Source organism: Emydura macquarii, unplaced genomic scaffold, assembly GCF_026122565.2.
Source record: "Emydura macquarii macquarii isolate MOO-44397 ecotype Brisbane River unplaced genomic scaffold, CSIRO-AGI_Emac_v2 contig_1253, whole genome shotgun sequence".
In the NCBI taxonomy this organism is placed as follows: domain Eukaryota; kingdom Metazoa; phylum Chordata; order Testudines; family Chelidae; genus Emydura; species Emydura macquarii.
In genome coordinates, this window is record NW_027131390.1 from 48,387,223 (window position 1) to 48,407,936 (window position 20,714).

Consider the following 20,714-nt stretch of genomic DNA (forward strand, 5'->3'; position numbering starts at 1 on the left):
ACACTCCCCTGCAGAACCTGGAATAGAACCCAAGATTCCTGAGTCCACAAACATATGCATTCCAGAAACATATAGCAATGTGTGTTGGTGTGTATTTTATATATATACACATACACAGAGATACATATATACACACACACACATATATATACACACAAATAAAATATTTCCAAAAGAAAACACTACCCTATATACATTTTGCCTACTGGGGAGAAGATGAGAGAACAAACACATGACAGATGTTAGTCGCATTGCTGAATGCACTGCTGGAAAGCGCTCAGATCCTATGGTGCTGAGCACAGTATGAATAGAGTCTCACATTGCTTTGCAAATATCTGGCAAACTGTATGTCTCGTCCTCCTCTAGTGACTGGTGCACATAAAGTATAACAACCTATTACTATAGCAGCTAATCTGTTAGCTCAAGTGATAGAGGGCGCATGGGCCACCTGAATTCTGGCATTTCCAAGATGCTGAGTGTTTAACTTTGCAAATTTAACGTTCTTTTAATATTGTTTTGTTTGCATATTACAATATATTTAATATGATATAGACAGCATATAAACAATAGCTCAGAAGTAAGTATGAACCTCCTTTCATAAGAATGGAGCATTAACCCTGATACTTAACGATGATATTTTGAAGTCCAACATCATTAACTAATTCAGTATTGATCAAAGCACGAAAGAACAAAAGGAATGATCATGTTGGGCCTGAACCCGACCCAAAATCTAATAAAGTCAGCGGAAAGACTCCCATTGTCTTCATGGGCTTTGGATCAGGCCCCATATCAAGATCTGCACAGTCCATTGTGAGAGGCATTGAATTTTCACATATTATTTTAGCATCACATATGAGTGTAGTCATAGTCCTAGGGACAATAGTACCAATTTCCTCGCTAAACTGACTCCTACACATATGACTTGAGAAAGAAGGGGAAAAAAAAGAAGTGAAACGCCTTTATTTTACTGATATTCTGTACAGGCAGGATGCTAAAAAAATAAAAAATTATGTTACACTTACAATGAATGTCCAATTAAATAATAATAATGGATTTGGAACATTGCTCTCCTCTTTATTGTTTTTTCACGTGTTCTCATTTAGACTGTAATTGGGGCAACGCTAATACAGCAAATAGTTACAAAATTAAAAATCCAATATAGCACAGTACTTTGAAACTGTGTGTGATTATGGGCACCATATGTTCAGTTGAGATTCACCTTCATTTTATTTACATATCTACATGCACAGTGCTATACACTGACAGTCTGTTACTATACAGTGACATTAGAGAAACCCATATAGTGGCTGAGGTTTTCACTGCAGTTAGGGGATTAAGATATGTAACTAACATTGAGATGAATGTGAGTTATGTCCCTAAATCCTCTAAATTGCTATTCCATCACCCAGAAAGGCTTATTGTTCTTCTTTTTCACACACAAGGCATAACCGTATTCGTGCTCTGGGTCTGTGACTTCACAGTGCAGAGTCTAAGAAAGAAAGAAAGTTCAGAAATAGAACTGCTGAATCATGAATCTGAGAGCAGCAAAATAAGTTCATTCAGGCAGCAGAAACGCAGCCCCGGGTCATGGCTTTGCCTCTTCCTCTTGCTCTGTGGTTCCCTCGTTCGGAAGAAGGATCTCTCTGGCTTTTCAGGCTGCAATCCAGTGTCTCAGTGGCACCCCTGGGTGGTGAAGCAACCTTAAGATCCTTTGCTGGGAGACAACAGTGTGTGTGAGTGTGTGAAGCAGCATTTGTCCTGTAATCGATTGCCGAGTGTGCTGAGCAGCCCAGCCAGACTCCCAGCCACACTCCCACCTCCTGCCTCTCCCTCCAGCTCAGCATGTCTCTGAGAGAGGCTGCCTGGGTGAGATGTGTTTGTGTGTGTGTGTGTGTGTGTGTGTCTTTGCCGGATCGGTTTCTCGGGGTTTGACCAGCTGTCCCAGGCTAACCCTGCTCTCTGAAGATGGAGGAAGTAAAAACAGGATTACCCTTAGCTACAGATCCACTGCCTACAGTTTCCATAACCAACTGCAGTGCACAAACAGCACACAAGCATTAGGCACAGAAAGAAAGAGAGAAGAGGCAGTAATAAAAACACACACGAAAGGGGGATGGAAGTGAGGGACTGCATGCACTGCTGAGGTAAATCTTCGCTGGGCATTTTGTTTTGTGGGGGGGGGGGAAGAGCTCTGCCTTATTTGTGTTATGGTTCATAGACATCTCTCTGTGTGTGAGTGTGTCTGTTTTGTAACGGGGAGGGGGCTGTCTCAAAGTAAAGTGTAATTATGCAGCATCTCTCGCGCTGATGTGAGCAAATGACTTGTTGCTGTTGAATAATAATAATAATAATAATTAATAATAATAAATCTGCTTGTGGATGTGTGTTTGGGGGAGGGATTCCTGTTATTATCTGTTGTAGGTTTAGCAGAGTCACTGGCGCGAAGGGGTAGGATTGGCAGTGCCATTTGGGGTGCTTTTAAAACAAAAAACCCAACCTGTTTTCTGGGATGTTAATCGATTCCTGAGTTCTCATCTCTGGAAGCTGACAACAAGGCGTTGAATTGCAATTTGCAACAGCTTCCTATTCTAGCTGCAGCCACCTGCAAGAAGGGTGATCGAGATCCTTGTATTTGTTATTATTAATGTTACCGGCATGACACACATGGTAGTGAACAAGGCCGGACTTAAATTACTTTGACAGGTTTTGCTCTGGGCGGGGAGAGACAGAGATGAAATGAAGATCTCTTCATTTTGCCAAGGGCCAAAAACAACCCTGTGAAGTTGGCCTAGGTTTATTGCTATGTGTGGGTGGATTGGGCGCTTTTTTATTTTTAACCTCTCTGTTCCCTCCCCCCACCCCACGCCAAGTCCCCTTTTTCTTCCTCTCCTTCACTTTTCTTGTCGATTCTTAAGGAACCGGTGGATCAAGTTTTTCTCTCTCTTGGTTAATCGCATTGCTGTAACACGGGCTGACCTTTCTTTCTCTCTCTCTCTCTCTCTCCCCCTCCTTCCCTCCCTCCCTCTTTTTGTTCTTCATCTTTCCTGAAAGTATGTGCCATTCCTGAGTGACTTTCTCACCAAGACCATCCCAAGGGAGAGAGCCTTCTCCTCGCTCGCAGTTTTCTGCTTAGCCCCCCCCAACCGATGTTGGCTCTGAATGTTCTACTTGTAAGTTTCAGGGGAACGGACCGGGCTGGAGGGGGGATTTTTAAAAATTTGTTTGAACTTTTCCCATCTTGCTATATCTCTCTTCGTAGTGGCTAGGAGGGGTTAGCAGCTGGGATTTGCTATCACACCCTGGACATGATGGATCAAACTATTTCTCTCTCATTCTCTCTCTCTCTCTTTTTTTTTTTAAGAATCAAAAACCATTTTCTTTTTATGTATATTTCATTCCTTCCCCCTCCACCCTTCGCGGCCTCTCCTTTCTATCCTTCCATTCATTGGCTAGGGTGATCTTCTTTCCCTGTTGCTTCTGACATGTTCCCCGCCCCCTCCCCCCCGTGTCTGTCTGTCCGTCCGTCTACCTGTGCTAGGGGAGAGATAAGGTAATATTGAAAGGGCTTGAGGAAGCTGCTTGTCTGGTTTGAAAAAAAGTGATCTCTAAAAGTTGTTAAAGTTTTTAAAAATCAGTAATTGCAAGAGTTGGATAGCAGCTCTGCAGTTTGAAATGTAAGTGTTATGTGTAGTGACTGCCTTGGGAATTTGATCTGCCTTATGCCAGAGAGGAACACAGAGAAAAGTTTTTTTTTTTTTTTTTTTTGGGGGGGGGGGGGAAGGGGGCGGGAGTAGGGGAGAGGGAAGTGGTTTTGGAGACAAGAAGTGAAGCTGCCTGTTTTCCAGTAAGTAATGGAGAAATTCCAGGAGCCAGGGCTAAATATACTTGGCGATCAATACAGAAATGGCTCATTGTGAATAATTTAGCTGCTTGGTGCAGTGAGAGTTTTGAAACTAAAGGCAAAAAAGGGTCCGTAGAGGGAGAGAGGAAATACAATTCTCTTCTAGTCATGTCAGTTTCTTAACTTTTCCACTTAAAAGAATATGGTTATGATTATTGATTCCTCCCCCTGTCCTCTCTTAATCTAATGAAAGCTAGGGGGTGTCATCCTATACAGTTACTTGAGTTTCTGGAAAGTAATAGCTTGTTCTATGTCAGCAAAGTGCTTCCAGAAACTTTGAGATTGGCGCACGCCACAAAATGCATGCTCTGGACATATTAAATATGATATGCAGCCCATAGCATGACAGATAGGTATGGTTACAATGAACAGGTGCCCTGAGTGTGTGTGTTGGTGTTAGATGGACAATGAAGACAGAAGGTTGTAATAACTCTGTGAAAGCAACATGGACACTGAAGGGTTTTGTTTTAGTGAGAATATGATGAACCATCGTGGAACAAAAGTGAAAAGGGCAATTTTTATAGTATCAACATCCTTCAGGGCTGCTATGGCTGTGAGAACTGATAATTGATAAAGTGTTAAAATCCCAGTTAAAACATACATGATCCAATTGAAACCTAAAAAAAAAAAAATCTTAAAGGAACCATAATTAAAAAACAAGTGATATTCTCAATACAGCTCATCCAGATGCAAACTTACCTTTTCTACCCCATCTGCAGCAGCTTTAGATCATTTGCCAAGAGTTCAGAGAGTTACCAGGGCACTGCATCTGCTCATTTGCATGTTTCTTAGGTGCTGGTTGCAGCAGCAGCAGCAGCAAAATAGGTAACTACTACTAATAGCTTTAAGTAAGTTTAAGCATTTAATCGTTGATAGTGGCAGGCATCTTTGAGGGTGTATCCTTTTGCCTTTTAGCATTGCACTTTGACTATGGAAGCAGAGTCTGCTGATGGATATATAACATGTAAGTACTAATTATATTTTATTTTGTTGGTTTACTTTTGAAGCCTCCTTTGCTTTCCTTTTCACAGTATCTCTGCATGAAATGTTACAAAACCACCTGAAACTCTTAACTTTTATTTGTGCTGTCATTAAACTACATATTGTAAGATAACACTGGACAGATACCATTTGACACTAAACTTTGGTGGTTATTTAAAAAAAAATATTTACTTAAATATTTGCTAAGGATGAATGAACTTTTCATACAAGAACGATGCTTATTTTATATAAAACATAAATGAGAAAAAGGACAAAAGCTAAATCATTTTTTTACTGTGAGGCTTTTTAGTTATATGAATTGCTCGAGTCTTGTGCATCAGGGAAAAATACTTTACTCTGTTGAACTATTATAGCTTAATGGCCAGCTATCTGAAAACCATGAATCAAAACTGGAGTGGAAGTTCCTTACATCAGAATGGTACTTCATTCTTCTCCAGTTCAGTTTCTAGTCTCTTAGCACCACAATATGTAGAAATAGGCAAGTAATTCTAAATTCTGTTCATGCAAAGCAGCCAAAGCAAGATTTTCTGCAAGAATTTTTTTAATCAGTGAGGATTGGAGGGAACTTTTTCATTCTCAAAAAAATTAATATTTATGGTTACTAGAAAACCAATTTTAGTTGGCTGTGGAGGAATCTATTAATATTGGAAGGGGGGTGGATGGAAAGAAGTTAGCAATTCTGAATTCTGTGTAATTGGATAATTTTATTGAGTCATTGGACAGAAACCTAAATGTTTTATTTTGTGAAAGCAGGTGACAATGAGCTTTCGCCCGAAAGGGAGCACTCCAACATGGCTATTGACCTCACTTCAAGCACACCCAATGGGCTGCATACCTCACCAAGTCACATGACAAGCAGTAAGCCTTCTTTTTATGTATTTCACTCTAGCAGCATATTTGGACTAGTTTAGTCTGTGGGGTCTTCATCTTGCTCACCAGACTAAAGCCAGCGCCGTAGATTTTGCTAACAAAAGAAGAGAACGACGGGACAGTTTTGGTTTTGTTCATGCTAGTGTGTCCTGTAAACATGAGCCTGATTACTAGTCTGAACTATCCTAAGGTGGCATTTGAGAGCTGGTCCTTACCTGTATCAGGTAGGAAACGCTAGGTTTTACTAGTCGTTGTTTTGCTTTGACAGGTTTTGAGATCCAAACAGTTTTTTAGCAGATTCCAAAAAGCAGTTTGAAATAGCTTTAAAACAAGCAAACAAGATTTTATTTAAAAAAGGCTTGACTCAAGCATAATCTAAAGTTACGCTTTGCAAGCTTGATGGCAGGATGTATTTTACTGTTTTGAATGGAAACTTCAGCATCCTCTTCATTACCTTAGCTTTCTTTGAAAATTTCAGAAAATGCCCAGTATAAATTGGTAATTTATGAAACTCTCTCACCAGTTGAGTCTTTAACAAATTGAAAGGGTTTTGTTTTAGCATGTCAAAAGAGAAACTGAGAAAGAGCAGAGGGATCTGTGTGTCTGAACACTGAGAGTCAGGTGTACTTAATATTTTTAATGATGGATTTTTTCACACTTGGATGAAACAACACCTTTCAGCTACATTTTGGAGCACGTGCATATCTTAAGAGTATAGATTGTTTCACTGTTGATTACAATGTTTTATCAAGATATTTATCATAAAGTGCTCTGTAACTTGTATTCAAAAGTAATTTAAAATGTGTTGTTTCTCATATACTTTCAATGGGTTCTTTTTCTTTATTTGATACACGTTTTTTCTTTCTCTCTCGTGTATGTGTGTGGGTGTGTGTGTATACATACAGTAAAAGAAATGGTTGTACCTTTCTCAGAAATTTTCTGGAAGAAAAATAAGGCTTTAAGAATTAGTTTATTGTAATAATAAATATATTATCTTCAAAGCCTTTTTTTACTGAGAGGAAAGTGTTATTTCCCTTAACAATTTCTCCTTACCTCCTGCAAATTATGTGTAAAATACAGATTTTATGAGCCTTTAAAACTCAGGGTTATTACAAAGATCTCCAATTATATACAAGTTGCTAAAGAATGTGATTGCTAATACTGTGGACTGAACTTTATATGACAAGCTGTCATAATTCAGCAGCCTTAGACAATTCCAATCCTGCTGCATTGGGATTCTGATATTTTTTATTAGGTTATAAAAGTTTTACTACTTACTTTCTTCATTTTTTTTGTTTACTTTTTATTAATAAGAAGGCTTCATCAGAGATAACCCCCCCCCTTCACTGTTCTAAATCTTCATCGTATAGACTAAAAACTAGGGTCTAATAAATTAGTAAAGGTATATGCTGAGTTCAGGTGAAGATATTTTAACCTCTAATTTCACTGTGTTAATATTTGCAATCATTATTCTTGTTTAACCTCATTCATGCCTGAAGCATGCATGTTCTGAGTTCAGCATAAGCATGACTACTAGTGTTGACGAAAATTCTTTTGCATGTGCTGAATATTAATCTTGCGTATGTGTCAATAACTTTCATTGTTTTTGGCTGAGTTAAGGATATGTGGCTGGGGACAAATATAAGACTCTAGCCAGTGTTCTGGAGACAGGCAAAAACTTGATTTGAGACACAGGACTTTTGCCTATGTGGTGACTGCAGTATTGGGACCTCAGAATATGACCCCCTCTTTTGATATAAAATTCTTCTTCATTTCATTACATAACTAGATTTTATTCAGATTAAACATCAGAATGTTTTAAAACGAGGCGCTTTTCCCCATGTTTAAAAAAAAATAAAAATTTGCAGATGTTGATTACAGGCTGTCAAGCTTTGGTTGCGATTCAATTGGTTAACTTACATGTATAGGGCCAAATCCTTAACCCAATGTATATAGGCCAAATAACTAGGCTGTACATTTGTGTCCACACCCCAGCCCATGGGCTTCAATGTTTTCCCTCTGCGGGGGTGGGAATGGCTGTTGGAAACTGCTAAATTGTGGATTCTCTTGCCCTGCTGTTGGGATGCAAGACCGTTGAACGTTGACTCCATAGTAGGTAGGGAGGATGGGCACTTTATGTGCTCAGCCCTTGGGTCTGATTAAATGGCCAGTGAAGTCACTGAAAGACCCTGGTACACTGCTGGCCTGTCTGTTTAGATTGGTACAAAGTGCAAGTTATTCTGATTTGGTAGTGTTTTGCACTCCTTTTGCACTGGCATAAGTGGTGACTCAAGGTTTAGGGCAATGGTGTATTGGGGCTTCCATGGGAGGTGGATTGGGTCCCCAAATCCTCCACTTCCTGATTCACCCTCCATCCCCTAAAGAAGTGGAACTGTATTGGTTCTTTTGGGTCCGCAGGGGTGAAGGTCAGGATTAGATCCTCAGTCCTGTGTGTGACTGGATCATTTTGAGCCTCAGCTCTCATTTAGTCGTGTCCAGTTTAAACAGAGATGAAACCATAACAAGGCAATTTTCTATGGCTCATATGTACAGTAAATAGTGCACAGAGCAGACAGAAGCGTGTGAGACCTGCTTCCGAAACAATCAAGCAGTTCTCACTCAGTAGTAGTAAAATGATGTGCTTGGTAAAGAATTTTTCACATTCATTAGCCTGTGGCAATTCCATGTTAGTAAGACTTTTGGCCAGGCCACTGATGTTTTCAGCTTCTGTTCCAAAAGGTTGCAGGTTAAATATTTTGGCTCATGTTGAAGAGATGACTATTGCTTGCTTAACATAAGTATCACTTTACAGTATCCAAGTTACATGCATAGGTTACAGATGGGGCAGAGACCCACTTTTCTTCCAAATGAGATGATCCCTAAAAGATAAATCAGAGTGGATTGCCTGTCACAGCTAACTAACGATGTTACATATACCTTATAGTATGCATCTCCCTTTAGCAAAGTACTGGATAGGTATTGGCAGACACTCAAATAATTCTAAATAGCTTATTGTAACTTAATAATTGTAAGTCGCCAGTTGAATAGACAAACTGTTTCCCTCCAACTTCAGTTTAAGAAATACCAAATCCAGTAGTATGCTTACAATGAATCACATGTTTACACTGGCCCAAATCTGGAAGTCCTAGTTCACTAGTTACTCACTCCTTACTTGGGCAAACTCTCACAAGTCCTCTGGTCATGCAGTGATCTTGGTGTGAATGGATGCTGGTGCTGGACAGAGCTGCATTGACTGACCTCAATACCACCCATTCAAAGCTCATTGTAGAACAGGGACTGAAGACCCGTATCCAATTGAAGTCAGTGTAAGTCTTTCTGTTGACTTCAGTGAACTTTGAATTGGAAATAAAATGGTCAGGGATTTTTAAAAACTGAGCAAGATTCTCAGGATATAAACCAGTGTACTAAAGTAAAAGCTGATAAACCAGACAAATAAAACAATTTTTAAAAGAAACAAATCAATTCCGGTGTTTCTCCAAACTATGTTCTTGCTATAGAGTTGTCTAAGAGGAAACAATTTTCCGGGTTACAATGGACTCAGAAAAAGTCCACTGTAACTACAACGGCTGGGTTGTTTGTTTAGTTGACTTGACGACCACTCTGTGTAACATGAAGGATATTTCTCTAAATCCATTTGCCCGTTGTTGTATGGAAAATAATGGCAGCTCTTGCTGTCTGACCATGACAGAGGAAAGTTCCTCTTAAATTAGGGAGTTAAATGATGCTACAGTGGGTGTCACAGATGGCCTTCTTCTTTCTAGGTCTAGATTCAAAGAAGCCTTAAAATAAATGGAGTAAGAACAATCATAAATATTAAAATCCAACAATATTGATATTGGAAAGTGATTAAAAATTCAATGTACTTTAAAAAAAAAACGTTTATAACAGAGCAGAAAAATTATTAAAGAATAAGAAGTAATTTGATAAGAAAATAATTATAGTTTCCTGAGTCAATTGCTGAACATAATGACTCTACCGCAATCGTTGACATTGGGGAATAATACAGTAGCTGACTAGCTAGCTATTGGGATGATTGTACCCAGTGAAAGGAATTCAAAAACAATGTTAAGAAGTTAAAAATCTGTTACAGGGAAGTCAGACGACATTATTCTAAGATAACCTATAGTATTCCAACCAATCAAAGAAAACTATTCTACACCATCAATTGTGTTCCTCTTTTGTAACCTCAAAGCTCAAAATCTTACTTTGTAACTTTAATTTGCCTTCTGAATTGGAAATTCTAGTACAAGCCTTGTGTTACCTCAGTTGTTTTTCCTGTGCAAAATGTTGCATCTACTGTAGGTGTATCAACTTCACTTCCCACATTACATTTGTTTCAATAAATGAACACATCCATGGACTCTAACTTTTGCAATGAAACAGCCTGAAATTAAAACAGCTTTGAAGATTGTGTCATGATGCAATCTTGGAACTTTTATTCTTTTGTGTGTAATGAGCACAGCCATTAAGTTTCATAGGGTGGCCAATGCAGAATATGGTAAAGCAATAGTTCTGGTTTCACAGGATGTCGGCCAGTGAAGTTTTTAGGCCAAGCTTATTTTAGAGAGATGAAGATTTTTTGTTGTTGTTGTTTTTAAGGAGACTTGGAAAAAAATAACCATCCTCATTTTAAAAAACATTTGCATTACCCAAATCCCTCATCCAATTAACCTCAGACTTCTCAAGAAATATTCTCCCTGGCAGAAGAAGATACATGACATTTTAGGCAAACTGATTGAGCATTGGTGAAGTTAGAGGGGGGAAAGATCATGCTTTAAACAGAAACCCAGGCTTTGTCTACAAACAAAAGTTGTACTGCTTTAACTATACTGATAGTTAAAGTGGTAGGAAACCCTGCCCCCCTGCATGGACACATTTACACTGGTATAAAAATGCTTCTATGAGAAGGCAAATAAGCTATAAATGTTTAAGGCACCTTTATACTGGTGTAACTAAATCCATAATAGAGGTTGTACTGGTAAAATTATTTTGATTTTTTTAAAAAACCACACTCCTAATCAAAATAGTCATACATACAAAATCTGTATGTAGACCAGACCTTCGTTACAACCTAAACTATCCTGAGAGAGGGCAGGTGAAGCTAGGTTCACCTGTATATTATGTGTACTCTTTCCTAGTATCACTCCCTACCATATCAGATACTTGGCAGTAAAAATATTCCTCCCTTTTGGTGAGTGTTATAATGAGGGTGGAGTGGAATTATCAGCTAATCTTGTTTAAATACTATTTTATTTACGCCAGTGGACTCTCTTGAGGTCACCTACCCCAGCTTTGTTATAGGACACACCTTCCTTCCAGAGCTTCTGTAATATCCTTTGACTGTCATCTTCTGTTAGCTCTCTAGTACACACCCTGTTTCGGCACTCAAAAGTTCTTGATAGCTTTAGAGTCAGCAGGTTTTGATACTTAGCTTTTGAATCTGCATTTTGATTTCTTTTCCAACACCCATGAGGGAAAAAGGTCCTCAAATTCTTTGGAGTATAGTAATTGTCATGTGCTTCTCAAAACCAGATTAATAGAAATTCAATATGCAACATTTCATTTTTTTCCTGAAGACAAACTTGGGGCAAGATCCAGTTCCCATTGTAGTAAATAGGAAGCCTTCTGCTGACTTCAGTGGCAATTGGATTGAGTGCTGGCTCCCTGGTCCCTGAGTGCTGCTGAGCTCCCTCTACTTCCATAAGCCAATGGAAAGAGAAAAGTTGCTGGGCATTTTGCAGAATTGGGCTCAGAGATACAGGACTGGAGTTCTTTGCATTGGCCATTGCTTTAGGTGCAGTGGTTAAAACAGATTGAAACACCAGGGGGAGCTTCTCTCACTCTCCCAGCCAAGGAGGAAAGGGAACTTTGAGGGAAGAGCTCCCCTGTGCTACCTCCTACTCCCTCTTGCTTTACATGGTTTGAATGTGGGGAGCAGAGGGCATGCTCCATGTTGTCTCTGTTTCACTGGGGCAGAGAACGTTGGTTTCCCTCTAACATCATCAACTTGGAAAGTTGAACATCAGCTTCTCTATGGCCTACGGGTGATTTTTTTGAATAGAAGTAGAATCCCCACGTGCCATCACAAATCACGGAGAGGTTGTGTGGCCTGGTGACTAGGGCACTGGCTTGGGAGTCTGGAGTCCTGGGTCCATTCTCCGCTCTCCCACTGATCTGGGTGTCTAGGGAAGTCACTTCATGTGTGTGTGGCACTGCTTTTCCCTGGACTGAATTGTAAAGATTGTAAACTATTCAGGACAGAGACTCTGACTCATGTTTATCTTAGATCTGGGGTACACGCATATCTGCATTAATAAAAAAGATCAGAAATAATTATATGAGTACAACCACGAGTGTAGACATAGTTATACTGGTATAAAGGTGCCTTATACCAGAATAGCTTATTTCCCATCCCACACAGGACTAGATGTATCGGGTATAACAAACCTTTATGCAGATAACTGTCTCCACTCTCGAGAGGCTGTACCGTTTTAACTATACCGGTATAGTTAAAGCAGCACAGCTTTTTCTATGTATACAAGCCCTTATTTGCAGTGCCCAATCAGTGCCAGGATCTTGACTGATGCCTCCCATGCTACTGTAATACAAATACATTATAGTGACAGAATATGTGGTAAAATAGATTTTGGGTTTTTTTTACAATTATTTTCTCTGAAAGTTCTTGGGGTTTTTTTTTCTCTCTTGGTGTGCACAGTTGGGTGCATCTAAAACAGGCATTTTAAAAACCTTATGGAAACTAGCACTCACTTTTTTACTGTATTTCACTTTCCTCACCCTTCTTTTTCTACTCTCCGTTTTTTGTTTGTTTTAAATTCCATTATGCGCTGGACCCTATTCTTATGCCGCAGGACTAAATCCCAATGACTATGAATTTTGTCTGTGTCATACATAGATCTGCCTTTTTCGCTAATTAGCATTCTGTAGTTCCCATTGCTCATACGTGTTGTAAGAGGCCAAGTCTGCCCTCTGATGCGCAGATGTACAGCTATCTCCCTTTGAAGCCGAGCACATTCTCTTATGTTGCTGTTAGGAATTTGGTGAATATGTGTAGCTCTTTATGGGGCCAAATCGCTCCCTCTGCTTATAGGTTTGGAGGAGATGAAATGTGTGCAGATACCAGGAAGTAGTAAATAAGAGTGAGAGTGGTGCAAAAGTTACATCGTTGTCCAGGTAAACATGCCGAAGTCTCTCTGCATGCACTATGCATGTTTTTGGCTGTGTTTTACACAGGGAGCGTTACACAGAACGTAGTCATGCACAGATGCTCTATGCAGTAGCATCTCCTGCTTGCCTGTGGAAAAAGCTGAAGAATTTCCCATAGATGTTGATGCTAATATCACTGAAACCTGGTTCTGCACCTTATATCCCATTATCAGAGGGGTGTGTGGTATGACTCTGGGGACAGTGGAAATAGGTTTCCTAAGTAGAGACATGCTATGCTGTAGTGGGAGGGGCTAGGAAATAGCACAGAGGGCAGCCCTTGTAGTTGACTGTCCTCTTTGTGCAGATGGCCTGATATCTGCTGGATTTCTCAGGGCAGCCAATGATTTGAAAGATCATGAGCCCTGGTCACTCTAGGGAAGACAAATATGCCCTCTGATGACATGATACCGTGAAAACTCTGGAGGCAAGATCCTTTCCTGACTTATACCCACTGACCATCTGGCCCTATAACTTTAAATTCAGGAGTATAAACATTTCAGAGCAGTTTTGCTCTTCCATCGGTTTCCTCCCAGCAGGGAATGTCCTGGTGCATAGTTCATCTTCAGGTAATAGATGGTTTAGGAAGATTGTTATGGAAGAGGTGTTGGTTCTTTTTAATTAAAATATACACTATACTAAACTTAAACATTTGATGGGGTGGAAGGTATCTTGTTTCTCCTTCCCATCCCCCTCTATCTGGACAAAATAGGTTTTTTTCCTCAGAATCCATATGTCGTGGGCATTCACAGTAGACCAGAGCCTTCCTCATGGGCTATGTGATCCCTGGCCTTCATTCAGCTTTCAGGAAATATAACGCCATTGGAAGTGCATTGATACCACTTCTGCCCCCCCAGGAATCCACCCTCTCTGCTGAAGGCCATGTTAACAGTTTTCATGATTCTTGTTTGACTTAGTGAGTTGTGTGAATTTGCACTCCCTCCTCCTCAACCCCTTCCCCAGCAGTAGATCCCTGATCCCAGGGAGAGCTATCTGTGGGTCCAAAGTAAGGAGAGGGGACACGGCCTACGTGCCATACTCTGGTCATAAGACTGGAAATGGGAGAGTTTGTGGGACTCCATGCAGCCTTTAAATTCTGGTAGCATGAATTACAAACCAACATCTGTCCAAAGGGTGAAGATTAGTAACCTGATGATATTCTTTGAATTCCCTTCTTTGAAGCTGAATTTACCACTCTTTGTATAACAATATTACAGCAAATCTGTTTACACGAAAGAAGCATATTGTCTGTTCTCTTGGATGGCTCAGTAGTTTCCAGGGAAAGTTGCACAAGATTCAAGTAATTACTGTAGCAGTTACTTGATAAGTAAGAGAAGAAGTTGCAGAGAGAAGATTAGGATAGTTTGGCGTTTATTTTCCAAATTCGACTCATGATTATATGTGAAACTCGTATTATGGTTATTTCAGTCCTGCATCAATGTGTGCATTTAGTCATGCTCTTGTAATGCCACCAGAAGGAACACAAATCAATAAGAAACTCTAATGATCAATGCTACATTTTCATTTTTCATACTGCTTAGTGCTACTTTTCTTGGATAGATCCTGTAATTCGTATATGCAGTGTCTTGATAAATAAGTTCTTCCTGGAACTCTCTTGGGGGTGGGAGATATGGGGTGAATGGGGGGAGGAGGATTTTGTCTACACATGGACTTATTCTGGAATAGATCTTATTCTGGAATCTACTTTCAAAGCTAAACAGGAACAAGACACTCTTATTCTGAAATAAGAATATCCAAACATGGAATTATTCAGGAATAGCTATTAGACTTCAAATTCATACTCTATCTTAATCCAAGTTAACTTTCAAGTATAAGCAAGTCCTGTATGTGAATATGTGTAATAGCTGTATGGTTTAAATTCTTAAAATTAGACCCAATCCTGCCCAGGTCACATGGAGAAACTGAGGCACAGAGAGGTGAAATAACTTGCCCAAGGTCACCCACAAAGCCAATGGACCAGCATTGCCCAGTAGGCAAGTGGAGCAGAGCTGGAAATGGAACAGGTTTCCTGAGTCCAGTCCAGTGCTCTGTCCACTAGGCCAGAAAACAGAGTATGTTACACCCAACACCATAGTATTTGTATGCTACCCATGGAAATTAAATCTGCGTGGCTAGGTTCCTAGTGGACTTAATCATTCATTCATCTAAATAAAAACATAATGTACACACACATACCTTAAGCTTTGAGACTATACATAGATATAACAAGGGTACGAGAACATGGTTACAGCATGGTAACCCTGGCAGACTCCTGAGACGTGTGTGTAACTTTATGCACAGTTTTTCTTTAATTTATATTTGGTCAGTTACACAAGCATTTTTTTTTTTATTTCTACAAAACCCTATACAAAACCTCACAGCTGCATGTTTAAATATTACACACACACAATTGTGTTGAAAGAATGTTCGGGTTACAAAGTCAAGCACTTCAGAGCTAGGAAATAGCAGAGTTAAGGTTGCATGTGAAACTCAAAAGGTTAAAGTTTGGCAATGGTATAAACAACTGAAAACAGCATCTTATAATGAAACATGTCAGGCAATATTTACTCTAAGTGGGGTTACCAGCTCTGCCCAATTCTTTTATGTATATAATATTAAAGGGCAAGTTGTAGTGATTATATTTTTAAACATTTTTACTCTGATTAAAAGACAGTTATGCAAAACTACTTTTATGGTAAGGCTATGGCATCAGATATGCTCAGCCAATTACATATAACATGATTTCAGTTCATTTACACACTATAATTATATAAAAATGCTGAGAAACTTGTTTATTTCTCACACTTTAAAATTGTCATTTTTATGAGTCTGGTACCATGGTTATTTAAATATAGCTTTTGACAAATAGCTATTACATATAAAAATTGAGAGAGGGTAATGAGATTTTTGCTATAATTAATAAACATAAATATGTATGCTAATACAAAATCAAAACAAATGGGATTGCATTGCAGAAAATAATCCATACATACTCTTACATGTCTTCTATACCATGCTTAGAGATCACCTTAACTGCCACTCAAATGCAGCCTCGTCTGGAGTGAAACACAACAGCTGTTTAACAGCACAGAGCAACGTTATACAACATCTGAGACAAGCAACTGATCGTAATATTCTCCAATTAAACGTACAAAGGATAGGCAGAGTGTAATTACCCGAGGATCACTAGTGATCACAAACAGGGAGGGCCTTGATTTTACATCCCATCCAAAAGATGGCACCTCCAGCTTCGAAGTGCCTTCATAACACTGTGCCGGAGCATTAGTTCAGCAGTACTGACTCACCTGGGTGTGTATCAGCTTCTGAATCATCAGCACCACTTCATATAAAATTTAGGCGTTCCTTAAAAATCTCCCAATTAAGTTTTGGTCGAACCCACCCAGCCTTGCTCCCCCAGGATGAAACAAGAAGGCCATAGGCCCATTTGGTTAGGATGCAGCTGTATTGCCTGCAGAAGTAATAATGCCAAAATAATATGGTTTAGATAAATAATGCGGTCCAAATAATTACTGTAGTTTCGTGCTGCCACCCATCGCCATAGTTCTGAGTGGCTTCCACGTAAAATCAATAGCAAAGTCACTAGTGGATTTCATGGAGTCTCTGGCACTTCTCCCTTTACGGAGTCAGAATTCTGCTTGGGATAGGTATAGGGTTTTATTTTTGGTTAATTTGTTTTTGCAGAATTAGGAGGGGTTTGGGAATATAAGGCGTGCTGGAATTGTGAGTGTCACTAATGCGTTGTTCAAAGAGGAAGGTTTTGCAGTGTTTCCTAAAGATGTTCAGAATCGGAATTAACCTGATCTCCTCTGAAAGATTGTTCCTTAGCTGGGTCGCCTTGTCAGAAAATACTTTGTTCGCATGTGTTTTGTTTGGGCTTTGTGATCTGCGTTGCCCCAGAGGAGCACAGCTATCCTGGTGGTTCCAGATTTAAATTTGGCTTTGATGTAGCTAGGGTGTGAATATTAATTGTTTTGAAAATTAGGATTTAAGCATAAGTCTGATGTGTTTACAGTCGCCTGAGTGGTGAAGGAGGTAGGCAACCCCATTCTATGCCAGCAGGAGCCTGGCAAACATCTTTACATTCATCTTTAGATACAATGAGTTACAGTAATCCAGCCTGGAGGTGATGAACGCACAGCCAGGTCCTCATGCAAGAGGAAGGGATAACATTTCCTAACAAGTTTGAGATGAAATTATAATTATAATATGATTAGAAATTATAATTATGAATTATAATTTATAATCATAAACAGTTTACTCCACTATATCAAATTTTGTAACACTTGATGCTTTCAGATAGTGAAACTCTTCTGTGTGTTATTGGCAGGTGTTCCAAAAAAAATTTTTTTGTCAACATGTGCATGTTGTGAAAAACAATTTTGTATGGCTCAGGGAATTATTAATTTTCTTCTATTACCTTTCAACTAAAACTACCACTAACTAATTATCTAAATGAATTGCAAATAAAGCTGAGCCGTAGGTGAGGAGAATAATTGTAGCAGTAATTATGGAACAACAATGCATTTAATTTAAAAACGGAGATTTAAAAGCTACTGTTTGGAAGTGGTTAGAGCGAGGTGTTCTGAAAGGAAGTATGAAGCGTAGTGCGCCATTGGCTCGTTAATTACTTTAGGCTGGGCTTTTTTAAAAAACGCTCAGCATTGTTCTAATTCAGTTCCTATTGAATTTGATGAGAGCTTAGGCAAAAGCTGGGAGCCTTTGGAAATCTTACCCAAAAACTACTGCTCGTGATTGAGATTGTGCCAAGAGGCACTACGCCGGTGCCAGTATATCATAACATTATTAAGGTCGGAGGTATGGGAATATTGGGATTGTTTATGGATTCCCCAAATTGTTTCTTTTCTGCTGGAGTTTGGAGCTCTCAAAACTGAATGGCGACGCAATAATAATAAATAATGAAAAAGGTGGAACAAGTAACATTCCATGATCTTTCATCTGCCATAAGGATTTTTTACTGTAGAATAATTCTCACTCACTTTTCCCTATGTGCTACCTGGAATTTTAATAACAAAGGAATTGTTATAATATGGCAGGAACCAGGGAGTTAAAAAAAAATTGTTTTATATCAAAATGTCAATGTGCAATATTTTGACATCTACAGTAGTCAGATCATCATTTGTTCCCATTCTCTTGCACATATGACCTACTAGGTTTCTTTTCACTTTGGTCAAATTATAAGCAGCATTCTCCTTTTTTTTTATTATTTATTTATTTATTATTTAGCTCTGAAATGGACCTATCCTGCTAGAGGCTGTACATGCTTCACATAGTGTTTCTTTTAACAAACTATCTGAACCATACACAAAGAAGGAAACATAAGGTCTGATGTAGCTTTTATTGCCACCTTTTACAGTAAAGTCAATAGTTCACAAGCAGCCACTCTTGTGACCTGCTTGTCTTATTAAGGTTTCCTATCATCCTATGAAGGTGAATTGCAAAATGGCAAATATGGAGTTAAACTCCAATTATTGTCCTGAATGTTCTAACTATCTAGGCTGTAGGAGGATGTTCAGCAAAGAAATAAGTTTTACCTGGTTTATTTCTTGATTTCCTTATATGATCTCCTCTTGGTACTTTCTGGTTCACTATTAAAAACAAATAATCCTTTAATGACATCACTATTTCTAGAACCCAAGTACTTTTGTGACCAGATTGTGTAAGTCAGCATTGCCAACCTCAAGTGCTCAAAAATCATGAGATTTTAAAAATTAATACATTTTGGCGTTCTGTTTATTCATGTTCTGGTTTCTGAGCCATTAAGGTCCACTCAAATCATGTTTTCAAGATTTTCTTTGTGAACATGAGAGCTACAAAATACTTTTTTAAAAAATAAAAGCTGAGATTTCTTGCTCTGACTGGACTCAAGAATGTGGCGCTTTAAGAAAAATATCAAATGTCATGATAATGGCAATAAAATAGTGAGAGTTGGCAAGTCTGGTTCTCAGCAGAATTAGTTTGAAATTATTCACAAATTTCTTCTCTAATTCTTGGTTTGCAGATCACAAGAAATTCATTGTTAATATCTGCAATCCACGCTCAGTTACTTAGTTATGCAAATTCCATGTGAAGTTCTTTCCTTTTCTTGGCTGGATGACTTATATAGCTAACTAACACAAGGTGGAGTGCAAATTGTAGAATCTGAGATTCACTTTTGGAAAATGTGCAGTCTTAAAATTAGCATTTTCATAATAAAGTTTCAGCATTCATATCTTCTCAAAAGGAAAAATTGACACAGTTGCAGGATTGGATCAGAATTCACTGTATACTTTGGACAAATATTAAAAATGCTTTAAAATAAACACTGATATTATCCATAGAAATAATAGATATCTATTACAAAATCAAATTCTGCCCGGCCTAAATATATACTAATATGTGTTCAATTTAGGCCCCAAGTTTTTAAAATGTAGCCCATTCTGGTCCTGATTTAGCAAAGCACTTAACCATGTTCTTAACTCCCATTGACTTTTGTGAAACTTAAGCACATGCTTAATCAGAGCCACTATGTTGTATTCCCTTAGCTTGTCGAGTGATGGCAATAAGCACATGCTGCCACATCATTGGGAGTTTTAGTAAAAAAAAATGTGTAGGTCCCCTAGAAATTAAGACTAATTTGCATTGACTCATAACATGGTTTGTTTTTTGATCTGAAACTTCCTCTGAATTCTATTTAAACCCCCAATATAATTATTCGTATACAGTTTAAAGAATTTCACTAGCTTGGCAGCAGGCTGTTTACATCAAATCTGTTCAATACACTTTTGAGATTGAAGAGAAAAAAATATGCATCTGAGAGCGCCTAGCTAGAATACAAATGTCAGCACTGATAGATATCTACGGTAGCAAATCTGTGTGGGAGTAAAAATTTAGTAATAAAATAGGTCAAATTAATTCTTATGCTGAAGGGGATCCCTGACAATAATAGTTTTGTCATTTTATGTCTGACAATTTGCTCTGCGTTATATGAATAGGTGGAACTGAGATAATATAATACATTTCCAATTGTAAACAAGAGTGCGTTAAGAACTACTGGAGTAAGATGCATGTTGGCTGACTTTAAGCTGAGAGGCCTTTTGAATATTAATGTGAGCATGTGTGTTGACATTTTGCTTTTGATTCTTGGATATCATCTCTTGTCCGACTGCAGCTCTGAAGAGCCTCCAATTTTCCTCACTTTGCATCCATATTTTTCCAAACCTCGCTTTGCAGCCATTACTAATTGAAGCCAATTGAAAGAGTTGCAGACCAGGTGGTTTGTTTGATTATATTTTCTGTACTTCATCGGTCATGGTACTTTATAAAGACACTTTCTTTGGCCTTTTTAATATATACACACACACACGCACAATATTGAGTAACTTAGGCTGTTTGAGAAGTTATTTTTTATGATATTTGTGTCTAATTGCCTTTTTGGGGAAAAGGCAACTTACTAATTACATTGTTAACACTTCTTTATATATTTCTTAAAAAGAAATAGTTGTAGGATGCTGATGACATTCTGTATTGCTGGATAGTTTCTTTAGCAGTAATTTAGGGCCTAATCTAAAGCCCATTAAAGTCAATGGAAGACTTTGGATCAGTCTCTTAACACACAGGAAAATTGTATGCCGTGGTAACAGTACATGGAGGAAATATCTGACCATTACATTGTACAACC

At 38.6% G+C, this 20,714-nt stretch overlaps 1 protein-coding gene across 1 annotated transcript in view; it reads left to right on the top strand.

The window, feature by feature from the left end:
• The first annotated feature begins 3,143 nt into the window (after positions 1-3,143).
• Positions 3,144-20,714, top strand: part of IKZF2 (IKAROS family zinc finger 2) — a 115,303-nt gene continuing 97,732 nt past the window's right edge. The window contains exons 1-4 of the mRNA XM_067549810.1: positions 3,144-3,170; positions 4,621-4,726; positions 4,817-4,865; positions 5,657-5,761. Coding sequence (XP_067405911.1) covers positions 4,832-4,865; positions 5,657-5,761 — 139 coding nt within the window. The 5' untranslated portion in view covers positions 3,144-3,170; positions 4,621-4,726; positions 4,817-4,831. The remainder of the gene's footprint in view (positions 3,171-4,620; positions 4,727-4,816; positions 4,866-5,656; positions 5,762-20,714) is intronic.